The sequence below is a fragment of the Cryptomeria japonica genome, chromosome 8 (assembly GCF_030272615.1).
Source record: "Cryptomeria japonica chromosome 8, Sugi_1.0, whole genome shotgun sequence".
In the NCBI taxonomy this organism is placed as follows: Eukaryota; Viridiplantae; Streptophyta; class Pinopsida; order Cupressales; family Cupressaceae; genus Cryptomeria; species Cryptomeria japonica.
Genome location: NC_081412.1, coordinates 681,072,292 through 681,095,368, shown reverse-complemented (window position 1 = coordinate 681,095,368; position 23,077 = coordinate 681,072,292). Strand labels below are relative to the sequence as shown.

General features: G+C 38.1%; 1 protein-coding gene across 4 annotated transcripts in view; it reads right to left on the bottom strand.

The window, feature by feature from the left end:
• The window catches only part of LOC131032384 (uncharacterized), a 128,107-nt gene that overhangs the window by 23,077 nt on the left and 81,953 nt on the right, over positions 1-23,077 (bottom strand). For all 4 annotated transcript variants that reach the window (XR_009358777.1, XM_059210758.1, XM_059210759.1 and 1 more), the window contains one exon: positions 17,879-17,947. Coding sequence is in view for 3 of the 4 variants with exons in the window: in XM_059210758.1 (XP_059066741.1) it covers positions 17,879-17,947 (69 nt within the window). In the remaining variant the exon portion in view is untranslated. The remainder of the gene's footprint in view (positions 1-17,878; positions 17,948-23,077) is intronic.

The window sequence follows — 23,077 nt, the reverse complement described above, 5'->3', positions numbered from 1 at the left end:
TATTGAATCCAAATCCTAAAATTACACAACTATGAAATGTATAAGTAATCCATGATGAATATATTGAGCAAACTACTATGATAGTAATATAAGGAAGTACAAGGAGGGAGAACAGTGATGAGGTCCTCCTCTAAGTATCCCACCTCGTGGTAGTAGACCATGGTCCCATGAGGCCAAAGGGGTGTACGACATAGTCCACCGCTCTTGGACTTAGAGGGGAAGGACATTCAGGACACCCTATTGTATCTTTCCAAATTCTATCATAATAGATTATTAACAAGGAAATAAAGGATGGAAGTTCTTTGGCCATGCAAGAACTTTGCCTTCCATAAAGGTTATCCTATACCCTTTGTCTTCAAGTGCAGAAATGGAGACTAGATTTCTCTTTATCCAGGCACAAATAATACTCCTGTGAACTGAAGAGATATGCCTAATTTCAGATTTATGGTACAGGTTCCAATCCCTTTGACTGGGTACATCAGAATCCTCCACCAGAGTATCTAGGTGTTCTCTGAATGCAGTAATATGGCACGAGGCTCCACTATCAATCACCCAAGTGTGGAGGCTGGTTGAAACTTGGCTTGATAAGGTTAAATAGAAGACAAACTTCTCATGTTCATTCTCCACACTAGCTTTTCCAACTTCAACAATGGAGGTTTGTTGTTTTGGCCTATCTGGACACTTCATGGCATAATGTCCATACTTATCACATCTGAAACACTGTACTTGAGATATGTTCCTCCTCTTCTTGGAAGAGCCTTTTCCATTGGTGCCCTTGCCCTTCTTCCTCTTGAAGTTCCTCTTCTTCCCTTTCTTGTGAGAGTGAGAGTTCAACACATGAATATCTTCATTGGTGGTATTTTGGTTAATCCCCCTAGTGACAAATCTGGATTCTTCCTAAATGCAATCCATCTTCAACCAATCGAACTTGGGGAGCTTTGAACATGCACTTATTCCTTGAATAAATAATTCCCATGATGTTGGGAGTCCATTTAGAGCCATCAACGTTAACTCTTTGTTGTCAATTAGATGACCAATTGTAGAAAGGTGGTCCCTCAATTCACTGATCCTCATAAAATATTATGTGACAGTTTCTCCCTTATTCATCTTCAGATGATGAGGTTGTCTTTTCAACGTGAGAGCTTTATTGGTATTGTTTATTTCATACATGTCTTCAAGTGATTTGAACATGCGGTATGTTGTGTCATACTTTGAAATAACTGGAACTATATGGTCTTTAACTGCATCCACGATCGCTTTCGTAGCTTTTCCATTGTTCTTCTTCCATTGAATTTTCTCAACATCATTGTCTGGTTCAGGTATGTTTCCCTTTATAAATGAGTCTAGATCATTCTCCTTCAAGGTAAGCATGATCCTAAACTACCATGATACAAAGTTAGACACTCCTTCAAGACGATCTTCGAATCTGACTCCGCTTGCCATTATGAAGAAAGGAATGTGATTTTTCCTAAGAGCAAAAATGATAGTCTAGATAATCTACTATCTCAGATCTAATCGGATCTTCCTTAATGTGGCTTTGATACCATGTTAAAGTAGATTAGATTTCTTAGTAGATAGAAATAGAGGTATCTTTTAATTTTATTGTCTCACAAATGATGCTCTCACTAACCTATGAATCTTGTAGGTTGTTGCAAGTATAAGGAGAAGATAGTTATGTCCACAAAGTATGTTGATTCACCAAGTATAGATAATGCTTCAAGTGTCACTGATTATATCATAGAAATTGCTGAGTATGAGAAAGAGATCAATTTCAAATGCTTGCACTGATAGATTGTTGTACTTACCTTTCACCGATCTATCTGGGATTATATATATATGAGTTAGGAGACATATCGATGGAGAGACATGTATCCACACGTGTGGAGACATGTCTCTCCACCGATATGTCCATTCATTAATCATTGCATAATACATATCGATTCATAATCAATAGTTTATAATCCATTAACAAACTAATTCCTAATCGGTATGTTAGAATGATGATAACACAGGGATCATTAAATCAATACACATTATCGATTATAGTAAAGATCAACGAAGGTAGTCGATACACAATATCGACTGGGTTTAGATCATGCACGATACTCAGTGCAGATCGATAAACATGTTAGACACAATGTACCACCAAGAGGGGGGTGAATCAGTTGTTCTCAATATTTTCCCTTTAACTATCCTATGTGAGTATACCGGTTATCAGAACTAACTCAATGCAGACTTACCGGTTAGTGGGGAGACTAATCACAAATGCATTCACACAAAAGGAACATCACATAACACCAGCATATACGAGGAAAACCCAAGATGGGAAAAACCTCGGCAAGAAATACTGCTAGAGTGTAATGTCCCCAGCTTGAGATTACCTGAATTTTGCCCTAAATTAGTAATTCCACAATACAATTTATCATTTTTTCCAATATATGAGTAACTTCATATAGTCGTTCAATAAATTTAGGATTAGACAAATAAATACATGGATTAATAGCAAATATATTAAATAGAATGATAAACATGTCTTTCTACCCATATTCAATCATAGTTTAGTTTGGTAGGAAAGCCTTGTGAGGGCGCCTATAAACTGTTCAACCCAACTAAGCCCAAGAGCACGCAGCGTCCTACTATGACAACTCACCTCTTGGCCCACAAGAGGCAGGAACGTCCCACTATGACAATTCCATCCCTTGGGGTAGCCTACTTAGCTTGGGAGAACCGGTAAACTGCAATTCCCTAATGTACTTCCTCCATTCATTCCTTTGATTGATTACAAGATAAGACACTCATATATAAATAATCTGAGAAAATATAATCAAAGTAATTTATTCCATATATATGTTTATAATTTGTTTTTCATAAATATATAAATATAATCTTATTAACATTATTTCAAGTATATATGTATGTATAACAAGCAAAGATAAATCTTGTTTACATCAATATTATATATAGGTCTATTATCCTTATTCTAATTTGAATATATACATAATTAAGTAAATGAAATAAATTATATTACCAATTATTTATGTATTTACTAATTACCTATTATATAAGTTATTAATGGTCCACAAAACCATTAACTCTCTTCATATAATAATTTCTATTGATAATAGAAGAATATTACTTTCAATTTTATAAGAAATTTATTATCCTTCTTATTATATTTATACTTTAATTTTCTTATCATATTATCTATAAATTTATTTCTTGAAATGGTGATCGATCAATAGTAAGACACGACTCCTCCTTACCAATAAATTGGTGACTACTATTCTCAATTTGACCGAACTGCCTTTCTGGACTTCAACATTCAATGTCTCCTTAGATGCATGGAAATGAGTCTCTTATACCCTCCCTAATCGCTGAAAAATCGTGTCTCTAACCGGTGGTTATACCCATTGGAAAAAGACGTGTATGTTTACTAATCTCTAGTAGTTATTTGTTGCGCTCTAACAAACTATTATATTCCTTTAATCAAATTGCAGCATGTAAACGTATGACTTAGAATATAATTTAACAAATGTTAATATGATCGTTGCCTTTTAATGATTTAATTGATGTTAATGATTTAATTGATGCAAAGGGTAGACAGATCTGACATGTGTCAGATATGTTAGATCTGGTCTGCCATTATTTGAATATGCTAAATGATTATTCATTTGTTTCCTTAATATTTATTTATGGTTTCTATGATAATCATTTCTTTTTTTGGATTTGTCAATTAATGATCTTGAAATATTAATAAGAATTTTAAAAGAGGTTATTTAATGAAATATATAATATAATAATCTGTTTATTATTAAGAGGTGCATTCAAATATAATAATATTTAATTCAAATGAACAATAAATTCATAATTTAATAATTGATGCATAATCATATTCAAATATAGATTACTATTATTTGACAATATGGGAACATCACATGGAGTCTACTGCTCCAATCCAGCCTCAAAATCAATCTCTGATTACGATGTTTAGGGCACCAACCCAAGGAGCACAACCCCTTATTTAGGGCACCAACCCAAGGAGCTACAACCCCTAATTTTAGGGCACCAACCCCTGCACTGAGCTCCAATTCAGTGATTACAAAACATAATCATTTACAAGTTACTAACCTTATTACAAATGGATTTTGTAACACTTCTGCAAATCTCAACTACTGGATCTCTTGTCCAGTTCACTGTCGGTTTTCTCTGCTAATTGTCTCTCCTCTCAACTGCTCTGTTGCTCTCCATCGGTACTATCTTCTACTGGTTATTTGCTTGCCTATTTTGCACTCTTCTGCAACTCTTCACTGCTAGTTTGGTCACCACCGATTACCTCCTCTGTCAAACTCAATGGCCGACTACCGGTTGGCTCACTGTTGTTAGTTGAACCTTTCAACCTAGTTCTCTCTCACACTCAGTCTCTTTACTGATACTCATTGAGTACTTGACTGATTTGCTCTTGCATGCATCAACAACACTATCTCCTTCAGCAACTACATCAATATCTTTGGCTCACATACTTATATCTAGTTTTTCCCGCCAAGACGTGAATTTGAACATTTACACGGTTAGGGTTTCTGCCATACGTTGAATCTACATCCGATCTAATCTCTGATCATCATGACATATCAAATCCAATCTAATATCATGTCCTTGATCGATGTTCAACACTCAATCAATGAGCATTGCCCATCTATCTACCCTATGAAACACGTCTTCTCTCTTTCACCGTTTATAACATGTTTTTCGGCCTTTTGTCTGATCCATCATGTGGATGATGCGGTTTCCTTCACCCACTTCGATCTGCAAGATCAACCTTATTTGGATCTCTATTGTTTCCTTCATCTTGAGCCGCAATCTTTTGCTTTTCTTCCTCGAGCCTCACAGTCGTCATAACTGTCGACCAACTGCTAGCTACCTCCCCGACACGGCACTTCACCGACCTCTGCGAGATTGCCACTTCAACTCCATGTGGCATCCCTATCGGTATCCACTTCAGCAAAGATCTCTATGTCGATTAGACTTAATCATCAACAACCAACACACAATCAATCCTTCTTTTCTGCTAGTTCACAAAACCCTGCCGATATCTCACACTTTACCAGTTAATCATCATATCTGCACTTTGTTGATATGTCGGTAGAACACCTTAATCGGTCGCCATACATGCCTATCCATAGCATGAACATTCTCATCAAGTAGGAGCACACCACTTAGCCTCTTTGCTTCCTAATCGGTTCTCATGCTGACCGGTAGCCATCCTGATGACACTATATCATCAACCTTCAACTAATTCCATCTAAGGCATTTGCATACCGGATGCACTCTCTATCTATAGTTGCACAAATTTGCCGCCTTCATCATCAGTCTGGACATCATCTCAATCAGTTTGTTAAGGTGACAAACCCATCACTTCTCTATTCTTCTTTTTTTGTCCTGGTAGCACATCATGTCTTCCAGACTAATCCGGTATACATCCCTGATCTCATGTACCTAAGGCATCTTAGTGTTTCACCTGCTCATCTAGTGTGAGCCTTCAATCACCTACCTTCTACTCCTCACTTATCTCGGTGGACTATGATGCACACTATAGGAGATAATGTCCACTTACCGATGGTAGTGAATCCTTGTCATTTGCATCTTGTAGTGCACTCATGTGGCTTCCCTGTCTGTGCAGCATACCTTCAAACAGGGACATGTGATCTGGTGAGGGCACATTCACTGTTAGTCATCTCTTCACATGGTGACTGCATCTTCATCCGATGGGAGTCTTGTTGTTCTGCATCCACACAGCATATTGGTGACATGTACATTCATCTCCTCCTGTGTAGATGTGATTTAGGTAACATTATGCCTCTTCATCACAAACAACAGCTCAAGCACCTCGCTCATCCTGCTTGTAATCTTGCCAATTGGCAACTACTCACTTGGTTGATTTTTCTTCTTCATGTCAACTCATCACTTACCGGTTGACATATTCTCCTTACCGATGACCTACAACACTGGTTGACATCAATGACTTCATGTCAACAATACTCCCATACTAGTTGTCCTTCTATACCGGTTGACATCAATGACAACACAATGCTAACAAAACACAGATTTATACTTGGAAGAAATGATGATCGACGTGTGATCAACCATTTGATCATTCACTCAAATCATTATTTATTACACATAGAATAAATTAATATAATGATTTATGATTTAACATCCATTTATAATTATGTATGTATGTATATGTTGTGACCATTTCACACATCGCCCCATTTAAAATGGCGACCCCTCTTTTTTCTCGTTTTTCGCTCGCCTTTCGCTTTGCTTTTTAGGATTTTGGTAGTCTGTCAGTTGTCTGGATTAGAGTCAAGCCTTAGGGTTTTAGTTACTGTCTTTTCAGGCCAAAGTCCAGTCAGTCTTGAGAACTTTTTTGAGCTTCCTTTTGTAGGATGCAATTTTGAATGAAATGAATTCGCCAGAATGGTCTATTTTCAAATTGGAATTTTGAGTGCAGAGTCTTAATTTGTCTAAGTGTTGATGATGAAAATGTGAATTTTATTCAATTGGGTAATTTTGACCAAATTTTGAGTTTTTTGGTTTTTGATCCTGGGCATGGGGAATGATTTGTTTTTGCCTTGTGAAGTGATTAAACTTGAGAAATCATGATATTTTGGCCTGTAGGAGCAAAATCGCTCCTGTCCCTCAGTGAAGGACCGGAGCTCGTTTTCAAAAATCTTACTGTCCCTGCAGGGTCAAGATGAATTTCGAATTGGAAGTAATAAAGAAAGGCGTGATCTTTCCGTTGAATATAAATTGAAGAATTTCACGAACACGGAAATGCTTCAGGAAGCAAAATCGCTCCTGTCCCTCAGTGAAGGACCGGAGCTTAAAATCAGACATCGCTTTGTCCTTGCAGGATTTTAACAACTTGATGATTTGAAGAGGTCCAAAGAAGTGCATTTTACCAGTTGAATATAATTTGAAGGCACAAACATGAAGAAAAGTGGACCAGAATGCCAAAATCGCTCTTGTCCCTCAGTCAGGGACCAGGGCGAAATCCATTGTAGCTCCCGTCCCTCTCCCAGGGACCAGAGCGAAATTCTTCATAAGGCATGTTTTAGGCGAAGATCAAGCAGGTTTTAAGTTTGAAGGCAAGAATGGAGGTGAATTGAACCCGTTGAAGACAAATTGAAGATTATAAAACATCAACAAGGGACCCAAATGCCCAAGTTCGCTCTTGTCCCTCAGTCAGGGACCAGAGCGATTTTTACCTTAGACAAATTTCTTGCCAAGTTACAATGAATTCCAAGGCATGGATGAGTGAAAAGGTACATTACGAATCCATTGAAGATAATTTTTGAAGTTAGCAAAGTGAGATGAAGCCTACAAGAGCAATATCGCTCCTGTCCCTCAGCCAGGGACCAGGGCGATATAATGATTATGTTGCCTTTTCTTCAAGTTCAAACCACTCCAAGTCAAGGTGAAAGGTGGCAAGGGCATTTCGAAGCGTCTCAATCTAGCACAAAGTTACAAAGACCGCTAAAATGAAGGATTTGCACTAAAATACCTAAGTTCGCTCCTGTCCCTCAGGCAGGGACCAGAGCGAAATTTTCATAAAGGCCTAGATTTTGAGAGTTTAACAAGTATCAAATGGCCAAGAGGGATCAAAGGACTACATTTTACCCAATGAAGGCAATGGCAAGTTGAAGAAGGCAAGCATGGGCCCAGGACATTGAAGTTCGCTCCTGTCCCTCGGCGAGGGACCAAAGCGATATTTACTATAGTTGCCAAATCTCTCAAAAATCACGTTGAGTCAAGGTTATGCAAGGTGGAAAAAAGTCTAAGGTGTCTTGAGAAGATGATATACAAAGGTTTCGAACGTCAAAAGACTATCAATTGAGCCAAGGAAGCTATATCGCTCCTGTCCTTCAGTCAAGGACTAGGGCGATTTTATTAAAACACTCATGTTCCTTCAAAAATCATGACAAGGCAAGGATAGGCGAGACCAAGGACATCATTTAGGAAGCAATGAATGAAGAACAAAGGTTGAAAGATGGCAAATTTTGGCTGGAACACCAAGATCGCTCCTGTCCCTCTACAAGGGACCAGGGCGATGATCCTCCAAACATTGAATATGCCGTATAGAAGTCAAGTGATACAAGCATGGAGTAAAGAAGCAACGTTATTACTCGCCTTATGATGGAGATTGGAGATCAAAGATACAAGATCGAGGAAAAAACATCTAGTTCGCTCCTGTCCCTCTCCAAGGGACCAGGGCGATATCACATCTAAAGGGCATTCATTTGCAAGGACAAGTTAGTCAAGTTCGAAATCTCTAGCTAAAATGCCGATTTAAACCTAAGGATGAAGATGTTGAACGTCAAAAGTGCAAGGATCAAGACCAAGTTGATGGATCGCTCCTGTCCCTCAGTCAGGGACCAGGGCGATGAGGTTTGTACTTTTCCACTCTCCAATTTTGGCGCTCAAACACATTCATTTTTTTTTGAATTTATTTAAATGCTAGAAAATTCGATAAGTTTGAAAAATTCAATTAAATTAGCATTTAAAAAATAGCGCAAGGTATTAATTAATTATTATTGCCTTGTAAAAAATCGAATTTATAAAAAAAAAAAACGATGGCATTTAATAATTAATTATTAATTAATTAAAAAATTAAATGGAGCGCTTGGTTTATGAAGGTCGGCCCTTGTTATTTATTTAAAAATCGTTTTAATTGCTATATTTTGCAAAAGTCGGCCTAAAGGGATGGGTGGTATGAGCGCTTATAAAGGGAGATGAAGATTTTCATTTTTACATTATCATTTTACCATCTTCATTCACATGCGATTTGGAATATACAAAGGAGAAGTGCGAATTGTGTTTGAAGAGTGCGAATTTCATTTCAAGCAAAGGAAGGCGCAAATATCATCAAAGGAGGTGCGAACCTTAGTTTCATTTGAGCGAACTTGTCAAAGATATTGCAAATCACGTCAAAGACATCTCCAAGAGTGGCGAAATTGATAAGAAGGACGTTCACGTGGAAAAGACTATATAACGTTAATTTTGCCTAGGCAAATTCCTCTATTTTGCATTCTAGAGTTAGCTCTCTGCTGAGGTATGGCGATATTGGTTTTATTGTTTTAAATTTTGTACGTTGATCGTCATAGCCTAAATTTTGAAATTTTGAATTTTGAATTCCCCTAGCTCAATCGGTTTTTAGGAAATGATAACTCTAAGACTTATCATGAGGTTTCCTAAAATTATTCTCTAATCTATGTTATGTATTGTAAAATCTAGTTTCTCATTATGAAATGTTGTGTAGGTATGGCGGCCCCGAAGGCGGGAGCATCCACCAGTCGTCCAGCGCTCATGAAAGAAGATCAGAAGACTGAAGAAGTCGAGACGAAGATCGTGTCGAAGTGGAACAACACTGGAGATACTAACTTGGGTAACTTCAACACGAAGAAGTTTCGAGAGGTCCCTTACATTGGCAAGCCATCACCTGTCACCCGGAGAATAATCGAGAGTGGCATCATTAAGGCGGCCGGCTTCCCTCCAGCAGTTCAATGCCATGAATTGATGATCGAGTGTGCTCGTCATTATGATCCTCAGTCCAGAACGATCGTGTCCAATGAAGGAAACACTTTGGCATACCTTTCAGAGGAAGCTATAGGTGAAGCTTTCCATCTTCCAGAGCACAGAGACATGATATATAAGAGTATTGAAGGAGCCAGGTCAATGTACGAAGATGATCCGGATGCTTGTCTAAGCATAATCAACAAGAACTGGTTACTCAAGAGCCGTCCTCGCCTGAGCAAGATCCCGAACACACCGCACAGGATTGACTTCCAGGAGGAGTACAGAGATTTGATCACAATGCTCAACCGAGTTACAAGAGCCCCTCACGCCTTCTATTTTGAGAAGTGGATGTTCTACTTCATCCAGGTGATCGTTCAAGGGAAAGGAACAATTCATTGGGCTAGGATGATTAGCCATTGCTTGGACGTACAGTTGAGGAGACTCAAGGCTACCAAGTCCTTCCACATGAGTTCATACGTCATCTATGCCTTGATCAGGAGTTTTGAGTACGCAGGACTACCTCACAGAGGAGTGATTGGAAGAGGACCCGGCGAGGTCAGAGTTTGTGATTCCTATGTCCATTTGCATCATCCGCCAGGAAGCAACTACAAGCTAGTTAATGATACCTTCACGATGAACATCACAAGGACGTTGCAAGGTGGGATTCACAACAGATTATCTCAGGATGCACAGGAACTAGTAAAGACGTATGGTGCTTGGTTTATTCAGTTTCCGAAGTTCACTTATATTAGAGTGCATGGATGTCCTTCACCTCCATACATGTTGCCGAGATATCCGACAGACAGAATTGTGTTACTTGAAGTAACAAGACAGTTGGCGGCATATGCGAAGGCATTCAGACACAGACATGGGAATGGAGTTCCAGTACCTATCATTTTGGGCAATTCAGTTGAGGTATGTCCTAATGCTTTAGCTATGGATGACGCAGAGAAGGAGTTAGCCTTGTATTCTTTTTCATCTTTTGCTTTGAGAGAAAGCTTTGATCCACATGGATATTTAGAGGAGACAGTCAACAGGAAGTTTAAGCATGAGTATCAAATAGAAGATTTTATGATGAATCTCTTAGATGATCTTGAAGTGAAACAAAAAATGCATTCTAGATTGCCTTTGGATTTCATCAGGAAATGCAGGATTTACAGAGTGGCTGACCAAGCACAGGACAGTGGCAGACATATCCAGTCATCCTATGATCGAGAAAGCAAATCAATAAGGTTAGATTGGAATGAGCCCGAGGTCGTGGATTTAGATGCTTTGATGGCTCCAGTCTTGTCTTGTACTCGCAGATGGGTTGACGTACAACATCAGAAGTTGAGAGAGCAAGGCATAGCTATGACTTTCACTTTGGAAGAGAAATCAGCCGAAGGTGGAGCTAGTGTGAGCGAAGGCAATCCTAATCCTAGAAATTCAGGTGAAGGTAACCTTCGATGTGCGAGTGAAGGCAATCTCCATCCAAGAGGTTCGAAGAGGAAAGAAAGGCCAGAAAAGAGAGAATCTTCCAAGAAGAAGCAAGGGGCCAACCGAGATCGTTCATCCGGTATATCTTCTAGACCAGAGAAGAGGACACTTCAAGTGGAAGAATCCATGGAGTCGATAGTACAGAACGATGGGCAGGAAGAAGGACAGGCACCGCAAGGGTCACCAGATGGATCTCTCCAAGATTATGAGCTAGATGAAGATAAAGAGGATAACGAAATAACATCTCCTCCCAGAGAAGAAGAAGTAGTGCATAAGGAAATACAGGTTCAAGAGACCAGATCGGCCATCCCAGATTGGTTGAAGGAAAGATTAACCAAGGTGATCGTGATAGAGGACGAAGATAATATAATCGATTTAGAGAGCCTTGTTGGACGTTCTCACGAAGTAACAGAGAAGAGGAAGGCTACCAAGATGTCCAAGATGATTCGAGATGAGACTGGATCCAGAAAACTGTAGATAGCTACACCGGCAGTAGACAAATATGAAGGTGAGATCCTAGCAGAGGAATATGATATACAAACATTTGAGCTAGGACCATCCACAGCAGAGTAGACATTAGATGATGCCACCGACTCATTTGAGGCATTGAAAGACAAGCTTAGAGAAGAAATGGAGAAGAATAGAAAGCTTGAGAGAGAGAGAGGTGCATGGAGGACATATTTCAGTCATCTCAATGAACCTTTGGGACGTCAGGATCCAGCTAGATCACCAGTGCAAGCACTTCCACTTCAATCAATTAATGAGGCAGAAAGATTCAGGAATATGGTCCAGCGTACGAGTACTTGGATGGATAAATCTCATACAGTTGCCGTAGAATTTGTAACAAGGATGATGAAGATTATTCATCAAGCTATCTAGGTTCTTGAGATAATCCACAATTCATTAAGGATATTGCTCCTATGGCAGCAAACCTCTCCATTTTTGAAAGACAAAACTTGTTGCAACTCAATTCCCTCTCATCCAAAATTTTATAGTTGTATCATGCTCTTCCTGATCCCTGCTGATTATTATCTGACAGTCACTGCATCTTTGTACTGAAGGCTTGTCTTTCTTTTAGCTATTAAGCTCTATGGTTGCACCTCCATTGTATAAATGTACTCACTATTATGTCCCTTGTCCATGCTTCATGCCAATGAGACTATGATAGTATTCATACCTTCTATCATTGACATATCAATATCTTATTGGCATGAAGGAGATGTCAAAGCCTTAATTTTCAATGATTGCCATATTGCGATATATTCTAAATGAGATCTATTCCTGGACTGTTTGGCAGCTAAAACTTGCATGGTAGCCTTGTGACTATATCACTACGTGTCCCCTGCATATACCTTTGCACATTGTCTTGAGACTACATCCTTGTTTTCAGACTAATGTATTACTTTTCAGCCGTATGACCTAATCTTCATCTCATATGAACTGTCATATGATTGCATTGTCTTTTGCTGAGCAATCCTCTATAATCACTATACTCTGCTAAGGTACCTACACCTATCCTTTATAGCATGTTGGGCTGAACCCTTGTGGGAGCCACATTTTAACCCACATGCTGAAATCTAATGAACATGATTACACCTACAGAATTGATGACTAACAAATAATGAACCTATCTTGTAGCTGCACATGGAGCGAACAAGTCAGAAATAAGATGCATTTGATTTCTTCTGATCTGATATTTGCTTTTTCTGAGATCTTCCATGATGCTGACTATATGCACCTGATGCATGTAGGGACTATATATACATGCATGCATTAGTATACATGTTAGGAATGTAATCAGCCATTGCTTAGAACAAAATGTTCTAACGCATTGTATACTTCATTCATTTGGAGGTACGAGAAGGAACACAGATGCAGACAAGGACGAAGCAGCAAGACAAAGGCAACATCAAGGCTACTCGAACCGTACCAGTCATTTAAGCAATGACTGGTTCCACTCTCAACATGCTCTCTTTTCTTTTATACTCATGTATACATGCCTATGTATTTCTTTCCTGCACCAATTGTGTATAGCTAGCCTCACGGCTCTTTATGTGGGACGCATGCTTAAATATCAATAAAAATACTTCCCTTTTTTAGATGAGATGTCTTTCTCTTTTGCTGTTACAAATTAGAAGTATTGAAATGTAATCTTTAGTTCACTCTTCCTTAATGCACTTGGAATGCAATATAGCAGAAGTAATATGTATCTTTGTTCTATTTTGTAAAAACAAGCATAACTTAACCTATTTTTCAGCTAGAAGCGAAAAATAGGTAACAGTACTTATACATCCAAATGTCAAACACATTGGAGTGTCTTAAACCCATTATCCTGCTGAGAAGTGTGATCATATCACTGACTTCTTCAATGAAGTCGGAGCGATCCAACTTGGGCCATCTTGAGAACAAGTTCTGGGAGTCTTGATCCATTTAGAGTTAATGTGTCTAATGCAATTGTAATGTCCCCTTTTCCACTCTAGTTTGTTTTGGGGACCGTTAGCCTATTCCGGAGACCCGTAGGCTAGTCGGAAGTGGAAATTAGGGTTTCCTACCTCTGGGGGGATGTTTTTGCATTTTCAAAGGCTTGCATGTTGGAATTTGTCAGTTTGGGTTCTGGATTCCTTCTAGGTTTAGCATGGATTCTTCCAATTGATCACATGGTTTAGCAATTGGGAAGATTTTGTTCAAGAGATGATAAGATACCTTGGCATTATATTTTGTGTTTCATTGTGCATAAAAAACACATCAACATGTCCCATCTGATCATCTAAAACAGCATTAGGGATTTCCTTATTCACGAGACGATAGGATACTTAGCATTCTATTTTGTGTTGACCGGAAAGACTAGCAGTATGATTTTAGCCATCAACAACTTGTTTAAAGTTAATTCATGTAGTGTTAGCATTTTAATTTGTTCCTTTTAGCATAGTTCACAAACTCTTATTTGATTCAAGCTTAACAAACCAAAAATTTCCAATTTCGAAAAATCTAGGCAACTTTAAGATGTACTTAAATTTATTTAAAAACAATTTCTTTTCCAAAATCCTCTTGTATATCTTTATCCATTTAGATAGCCTTTCAATGAAACTTACTATATTCTTGCACACTTTGACCTCTTTCTTGTTTTAGTATTGTCACTCGATGAAACTCTCTTTTTTATGACATAGGATGAAAATGCTTTCTAATTAGCATCTTAAATCCATCTTAAAAGCAAATAGATGTTTTCTTTCTTAAGTTTTAACTACAAAGAATGAGAATAGCTTTCAAATCAACTAAGAGCAAGCTTTGCTAATCTTATTCTAGAAAAGGAAACTCATTATTTTTCACTAATATGATACATATTGAAATAGATCTCTAGTTTCACCAACCAATGGTCAACATTTTCAGCATCTTCCTCTACCTCATATGACAGAATCTCTATCTTTGCCTGGACTTTAAAAAGAGTTATTTTTTAAAAGGCTTTGCTCGCTGTGCGGCTGCACCATCTTGTGAGAAACTAGCCATTCTTTGTCTTTAGGATTCTCTAAAAATATCCCTACTTTCTCTATGAGTGCCTTAATAATGCTCGTCAACCCCCTAGTAGAACAGGAATTGCTTCCAACATCCTGTTCTAGTTTGAGAAATCTTTCTTCTCCATTGAAAGATATGATAGCATCATCGTGTCCCATGCTTCTTAATCTTTTTATCCTATATATGGAGTCTATCTCTTTCTGTAAAGGAAATGAATCTAGTTTCCCACTTATATTCATTGATTTGGCAATGAACATAAATCTACAAAATGATCACACAAACAGACAACCACAAAATCCAAGAAATCCTTTCTGTGTTACAAATCTGATCCATAATTAGTGTGGACAGTCAACTGCATAATTCGTCAGTATGAATTTTACTCAAACCTGATATGCATTGATTCATCAAGCAGCTATTTCAATCATGAAATATAAGAAGATGAGCCCCTATGTACTAAGCCTACTGTTGTTAAGCGCAATGAAAAGAAAGAAAGCATGCACAACCAAAATAGTTAGCATAAAACAAACATATCAATGATGAAACAGCAGTTGTTGACCTAGATAAAACCAAAAATGCAATAAAACTCCAGACAAATGTATTTCCTTCACAAATGTCTTCATGAACTTCTCTTGCACAACCAGCAATTCCTAACACTGCACAAGCCCTGTAAATTTCTCACTTCCCTGATCACCCTACAAATCCTTTCAGACTCATAAGTTTAAGTAGCATAAGCTCAATTCAATCAATTTGCTAAGAAAAATGCTAAGGACCATTTGTTTACCATGAGCTTTCTTCAAGGTACTTATGAAGTTACAAGACGTCAGAGAGGAGCCCAAGACTCCTCAGTAACTGAAACTTGCGAATTTAGAACACTTCAGCATCTTCAAACCCCACAAGCTCTATCTTTTTGTCCTATTTTTGACAGTTTCAGATACAGGCAAAACAATCTCTAATGACTATCACTGCACAGTGACAAATTTGGCCATGGCCAATATTGTCCTACAGTTTTGACAGGGGTAATCTGTCATTGATATCTGGTCATGATACTGGTATCTTGAATGTCCAGATCACTCAGAACAGCTTTATCTCTGCTTTGCTTTAGATTGATTGGATTAATTGCTCACTTTTAGTGAGAATGTATTGTTCAAACTTCAAAGCATCTGATGGGAACTTCTGTATCTCGTTCTGGAAGAGTTTGCTTGTCTAATGAGCATTTTTACAGATATTTGTGAATGGTAAAAGAAGAAGCCTTGGACTACAATACCAAACATTGTAAATTGCTATTTCAGTAGCTTCTTCAACGAACTGTTTGCAGGTCTAAAACTGATGTCTGCAGGGACACTAAGCATTCTGCACCAATTTGGCACAAAGTTTACAGGTAATCTTTCCACATCACCAAGCCTGTTAAACTCCTCAGCGTTGACTTGTACATATATAGGACGCTACAATGACTACAACATCTGCTCCTAAACAATTTTTCAATTTAATACTCTATGGATCCACCGATGCTCAAGAATAATTTGGTTGTTTGATGGGGTCCTTATCAGGTAATGAACCAACATGGCAAAGTTTCAATTACCAAGTTAATCCTCCCCCTTCTTTGTAAACAATATATCGATTTTATATTATGTGGATCCATGGATGCTCAACATTTTTTGTTCTTTGATGATGTACTTATCAAATAATGAGGCAGATATGGTGAAGTGCCAATTACGAAATTAATCCTCTCCCTTCTTCCTCACCTGCTTTCCCACCATCTCTTGCAAAGTAAGTTTTCTTCCCAAAGACAAGCAGTCACATATCCAATCCAGACTTGAGCGATCCATATTTGAGCAACTCAAAGCCCAAATGCCCCCTTCAATTTGCAAGAGATGCAGTTAGTGGCCAAACAACATGAACTGATTGTTGCAGCTGTGGAAACATCAGAATGTCAGATGGGTACACAAGCAATTTGATTAAGCCCATTTACAGATGATGCAAAATGGCTTGATTTGGTAACTTAAAACGTTCAGGTAGGACAGCCAATGCAGTGAGAATCATTACTGAGCATATCTCTTATCCATTTAAGTGAGGGAAATCTTTCTATCCCAGTTTTCAGTATGATGGCCAATTGATTGAATTACATAAGTATTCCATCCAGTTACGAGAAAAGTCAATACAACCTCTACACAATGCTCTTCATGATCTCCTGCATGGAAGCAGTGAACAAGGCCATTGGCAGCAGAAAACAGAAAATTATATAACCTTGTGCAGAATCGCCACATTAAGTTTAAAAACAGATTCTTGATAGAATAACCAAAAAAAAAAAGACAGAAGCCTCCAGAAAATCACCAAATAAAGATAAAAGAAGTCTCCATAAAAACACAGAAGAGAGTGAGATGCAGGATTAATTTGGGCCATTCACCTTTTTTGGTGTTTCATGTTGTGTAGTTGAGGCATCCTAGCAATGACACAAGCTTATGCCAAACCCAAAGAAAAATATACTAAGAAATGCCAATCAATGAGCAGAAAAGTCAACAGGAGTTTAAGCTCAGAAGTATTATATCAATTTATAACTTCTTTTCGAACTGACAAACCTATCATTGATTCAGGAACTTCCCATGGAAAAAGATGAACGTGTAGTGGCTTTAGATCTATTTCTTGGCATGAGGCTACTATGTTGGGCATTGGGATTGGGTTTGAGGCTCATCCACTGGACCTTAATACCAACTTTATGAATTGCATCACATACTCAGAACAGCAACTTTATGAATTGCATGAAAAACTCAAATCCACTGTAATTTCATGCAGTTCTGTTACATCTTGCTCTGTTGGTGGACTACAAATCCAATCAATGCAGAGCTAAACTATAGACATTTTTCAAAATGAAATTAAATGGAACTGCAGCATATGGATTGCCAACTAAAGCTGTTGAAAAAATATGCTTATCTCCAGTTTAAGATGGTCAATGGCAATATAGTAATATTCAGTCCTACTTTTCCTCATCATTAATTAGTGTTTCTTCTCTGAATTGGAATTTTAGTATGGGATTTTTGCAAGTTTAGGGTGCCTTTTAAGTATATTCTGTAACACAAAACAGAAATTTTGGCATGACTCAAGATTCCAGCAGTCTCTGATCATATTTGTATTCACAAGTTCAACCAGACATATTTCACATTTAAATTTGGAATAAACAATATTATGAATGTACTAGAAAAGATTAGCTTCATATATTACACGTAACCAATCTAGGACTTTTAAATGCATTAATTTAATGTTTTTTTACATAGAAAATGAAAAGAAAACAAACCATTCAAAGCAATTATTTGTTACATACCATTTTTGGTTGAGTGCGTATGGGACCAACACCATTGAAGAATCCCAAGTAAAGAATTCTTGACAAAGCCTGCATGTACAAAAAGTTTCCTTGACAATCATAAAGATAGTCAACATCTATAAGCCTCTTCCACAACTAACAAATATGGCTGTGTTCAAAATTATATATAGGACCTAAACTAATAAAACTAAGAAACCAAATTGTTTTCCTTCAAGTATAATTTAATTAACAAGTACATTCATTCACTAAGACAAATCTTAGCACAAATATGCAAAAAAAGGAAGGATTAACACAAAGCACAAGACAACAAAGAGATCTAATCTTAATGCCTTAAGAGAACAGATTGTCCATAGATGTATGCAGTCCTGTTATGACTTGATGAAAACATAAGAGCTAAGATCCTTGTCAAATTGATCATCCTGTGCACCACTAACGAAGAGTTTGGAGGGGACATTTCTCCAATGTCCCCTTTGCAAGCATGGACAATTCCCAGAGAACCTTGGCCTATATTAATTCTCCTGGGCTAATTGGGATGTTGCAAGCAAATAATTAAATTAATTAAATAAAGTTGTCTAAAAACACTAATTTTACAAGCAACTTATATTTTAATTATTTATTCATTTGGACAGTTTATTAAAAAGTGACTTATTTTGGGGCCAAAAGTAAAGTTAATATACAAAAGGAATTAAAAAAAAAAGTCATTTTAGAAGGAGAAAATGAAATATAATATTTCAAATATTCAAAAAGGTATATAAAGGAGAGTCTGTAATATTCCCCTTAACTTTTTTTATTTTTTAAACACATCAAACACTACAATGCACCTGTTAAGGTTAGGAAAGAGAATCACAATACTGCTGAAAATAACCCTCCAATTTCTAATCACTGAGAGCCCAACCTAGGAGGGTGAGAGCATACAGTGCTAAGGGGATCGTTAGTTGCTTGAAAACTGAAAATTGATTACAATATGGGCGGCAAGCCAGCCCCTTCCACGTTTCAACGGAATAGATGACCAGAAGACTTGGCGGTAAACTAGCCAAGAAAAAACACTAATACACAAACAAATCAACTCTACCGTAGTATTTCAGCGGGAGGACGTAATACAACAAAATCAACTCAACCACAATATTTCAGTAGGAGGACTTATTACAACCAATCAACTCTACCGCAGTATTTCAGCGGGAAGACATACAATATTTCCTGATTACAAACATAGAAGGCAAGCCATCCTCTTCCACATGCACAGTGGGAATTACAAATAAGAAGCAACAAGAATGATTGATCAGTACTACTGAAACAATTTTACAAAATAGAGATATGAGATTAGATAAGAAGCTTAATGCTGATCTCAAGCAATCCACTAATAAAATTACACCACTTAAACACCACTGTTGTTCTACTTCTGCAAGCAAGAAACACATTGTCGAGCACTATCGGAAACAACAAAACACTCACAACTCACTCAAAACTAACTGAAATCACACTGAAACAAATGCAAATGAGATATAGAACATAGGCAACCAATCCCAAACCTCAAACCAGCAGCTTTGAAGCTTCAAACATGATGCACGCAAACTGAGGCACCTCCCAAATGGTACAGCCCTGCTGTAAATTTTGATTTGTAGCTAACAATCAGAATCACCACGTCCCAATCTACAAATTGGTGAGTTATATTGCCCAAGGTGTAATGTACCCGACGGCACCCCCAGTCGTATGGCAACTTCCCGACGGCACCCCAGCGGCACTGTCATGTACCCAGCGGCACCTGCAACTGTATGGCACCTTCCTAACGGCACCCAACCGTACAGAACCTCCCCCAATGACTCACCCGGTACATCAAACCCCAATTGTGTTGCTCGTACGGAAACAATCCATATGATGACTACACAAGCCCGTACAGTGGCTGCACTCCACCCGTACAGTGACAGGGACACTACTTCACCTGTACGGTGACGATGCCTCAACCCGTACGATGAAGTCTACTTCACCTCCATACGGTTACTACTCCAAACCACACACAACAAGTACCGTACCACGTATTGCGCATGACAAATCTCCAGAAGCACGATACAGGAATGAATCATCAACACAGAGTATACACCAACAACATTGAAAGGCCAAGAACCAGATATTTGTAATTATATTCCACACGGTAGAGATAGATCCCACAATGAAGTACAAAGTGAAATATCAAAAATGATATCTCCAATGGAAGACTAGGGTGGCTGCTAACCACCGAAACTACGATTAAAGAATAGGGAGGGTCTTGCACCTTCGAACCTACAACAATACCAAACTCCAACTGGAATTCGCAAATACAAAGAAAACATCCATTTCACCAATACCTACAACTATGCCAAACTCGGCCTTATAAATGGGCTTCGGGAAGTTTCCCGAAGGGTTACAAACGACCAACACCAAAAGCTTATTATTTTATTAATTTGGGCACCTTTATTTAGTAATTAAATTAATTAATTAAATAAGTCCTTATGATATTATTTAAAATTTAGGACCACTTAATTAAGTCACTTTATTAAAAGTTAGGGTTTGAAGAGTTGAAGACCTTGTATGATGATGACCCGGATTTTGCAGAACCTTGGAAAGCATGTAAAGAACTGGTTATGGCAGATAGAAGTAAGTGGTTGGACTATTTCATTCAGGATGGGACGTTATTCAGAAGAGTTCAGTTGTGCATACCTAAGAGTTCTATGAGGGAGAATTTGATAAAGGAGAAACATAGTGGAGGACTGGCCGGACACTTTGGTATTGACAAAACAGTAGCATTGGTGAGTGAGCAGTACTTTTGGCCCCAGATGCATAAGGATGTTAAGAAATATGTGCAAAGTTGTAGAATTTGTCAAGTTGCAAAAGGGAGTAGTCAGAATGTGGGATTGTATAAACCTTTGACAGTACCGATTAGACCTTGGGAAGATATAAACATGGATTTCATACTTGGATTGCCGAAGACATAGAGGGGGAATGATTCAATATTTGTGGTGGTGGATAAATTCTCTAAGATGGCTCATTTCATACCTTGTAAAAAAACATCAGATGCATTACATGTAGCAGACCTATTTTTCAAGGAAGTGGTGAGATTGCATGGATTGCCTAAGAGCATAGTTTCAGACAGAGATACTAGGTTTGTTGGCTATTTTTGGAGAACACTTTGGAAGAAGATGAAGACAGATTTGAAGTTCAGTTCTACTTTTTATCCACAGACTGATGGACAGACAGAAGTAGTTAACCGGAGTTTGGGAAACTTGTTGAGATGTTTAGTGGGAGATAAAACCGGAAGTTGGGATTTGATCCTTGCACAAGCAGAGTTTGCCTATAACAATTCAGTGAATAGAAGTACCGGAAAAACGCCTTTTGAGATAGTTACCGGAATCCATCCTAAAGGTATATTAGAATTTAAGGGATATTAGCAGTGATGACCGGAGAAGTTCAGAAGCAGAGGATTTTGCAGATCACATGGCAGCCTTGCATACTCAAGTTAAACAACATTTGGAGGACATGAATAGCAAGTATAAGGAAAAGGCAAATGAGAAAAGGAGACATAAGGAATTTGAAGTTGGTGATGAAGTGATGGTGTATCTGAGAAAAGAGAGATTCCCGGTTGGAACCTATAACAAGTTGCAGATGAAAATGTTTGGACCTTGTAAGATCTTAAAGAAATTCAATTCTGGAAATGCATATGAAGTGGAGTTACCGGATGGTTTGAGTATTTCACCCGTGTTCAATATTGCAGACCTTCATGAGTATCATGAATCGGAATTCAGTGAAGACAACATAACAGACTTGGAGAAACAGTTGCCCCAGAAGGAACCAGATCAGATTGAAGACATTTTGGACAGTAGGATTGGGTGTAGTACCCGGAGCAGTCAGTATAGGGAATATCTTGTGAAGTGGAAAGGCAGACCAATTGAAGATTCATCTTGGATTTCTCAGGCAGAGGTTGACCGCCTTGGTTTTCCTCTGACCCCAGCAAAGTGAGGGGCTCACTTTTTTTCACCAACCTCAGATGTCTGATGCAGGAGCATCCTCGGTTCATGGCAATCTTGCGTCAACCAAAAACATTTTCTTTTTGTTTTGTTTTCAGTTTGCAGTTTCAGTTTTCCTTTCTGTGTGTCCCGGTTTTGGCTCACCGGATCCTGTGGAGTTGGATTCTACTTGAAGACTTGATCATCTTTCTTTCTTTCAAACCGCATATCATGTGGATCATTTTCCGGCAAGATATCGCTACCAGTTTCCTATTACCGGTTGATAGTCCTTTGTTACCGGTTGCTTGGACCTATTTTGGCGATCTACCGGAACCCCCTTCCGAAGATTGTGGAGCCTTGAGCATTGATTAAGATGCTCCTTGGTGTGTGGCCAACCTTTTCCCGCAATTTACACTCCATCGTTTGAATTTTTCAGAGGATTCTCTTGGCGGAGGCCAACCTTGTTGGTTGTACACGTTAGATCTTGTTCTTCGGGTTTGATCCTTTGGGCCGATTGGATTTCGTTGGATCGTATATATATATATATATATATATATATATATATATATATATATATATATCATTGTAATTGAGCATTAGAAGACAATAGATCATAGAAGATAGAAGTTAGAAGATAGATCCTTTGATTCAAGGTCCCGGTTGTGACCTATTCTATATGTTCTTGTAGGCCTATGTGCCGGTTTATGTAACCTGGATGATTACTGGTTGATTGTATTCAAAATTCATGATATAATTCCATTAGTTCTGCATTGCCTCCATCATATCTCTATGTTTCCGTTGTGTTTACTCTTGCTGACCGGTAGGACAGATCTCCTTAAGGTTTCTCCTTACCGGTGACTGCACCAAGAAACCATCGGATGAGTGTCAATTGCCAACAATGTCTAGAAAACACATCAACATATTCCATCCCCCAAAAACAAACACCATTGAAGTTAACAACTCCCCAATACATTTGATGCCAACAAAATAAAAATTTGCACATGAATGACCATCTAGGACTCAAAAGCATTTTGGACTCAAAACTATTGAATCTTCTAGAATCTTTGACTTATGGCTAACTTTATGAGTATGACTCAGATGACAACCTCACCATGAACCCAATGATGACTTGAAACTTAAACCCTAACCAGGATTGATTCACAATCATTTGAATGATGAAACTACTTCAAGTCTACAATTTGCTCAAGGATTTTGATGAAAC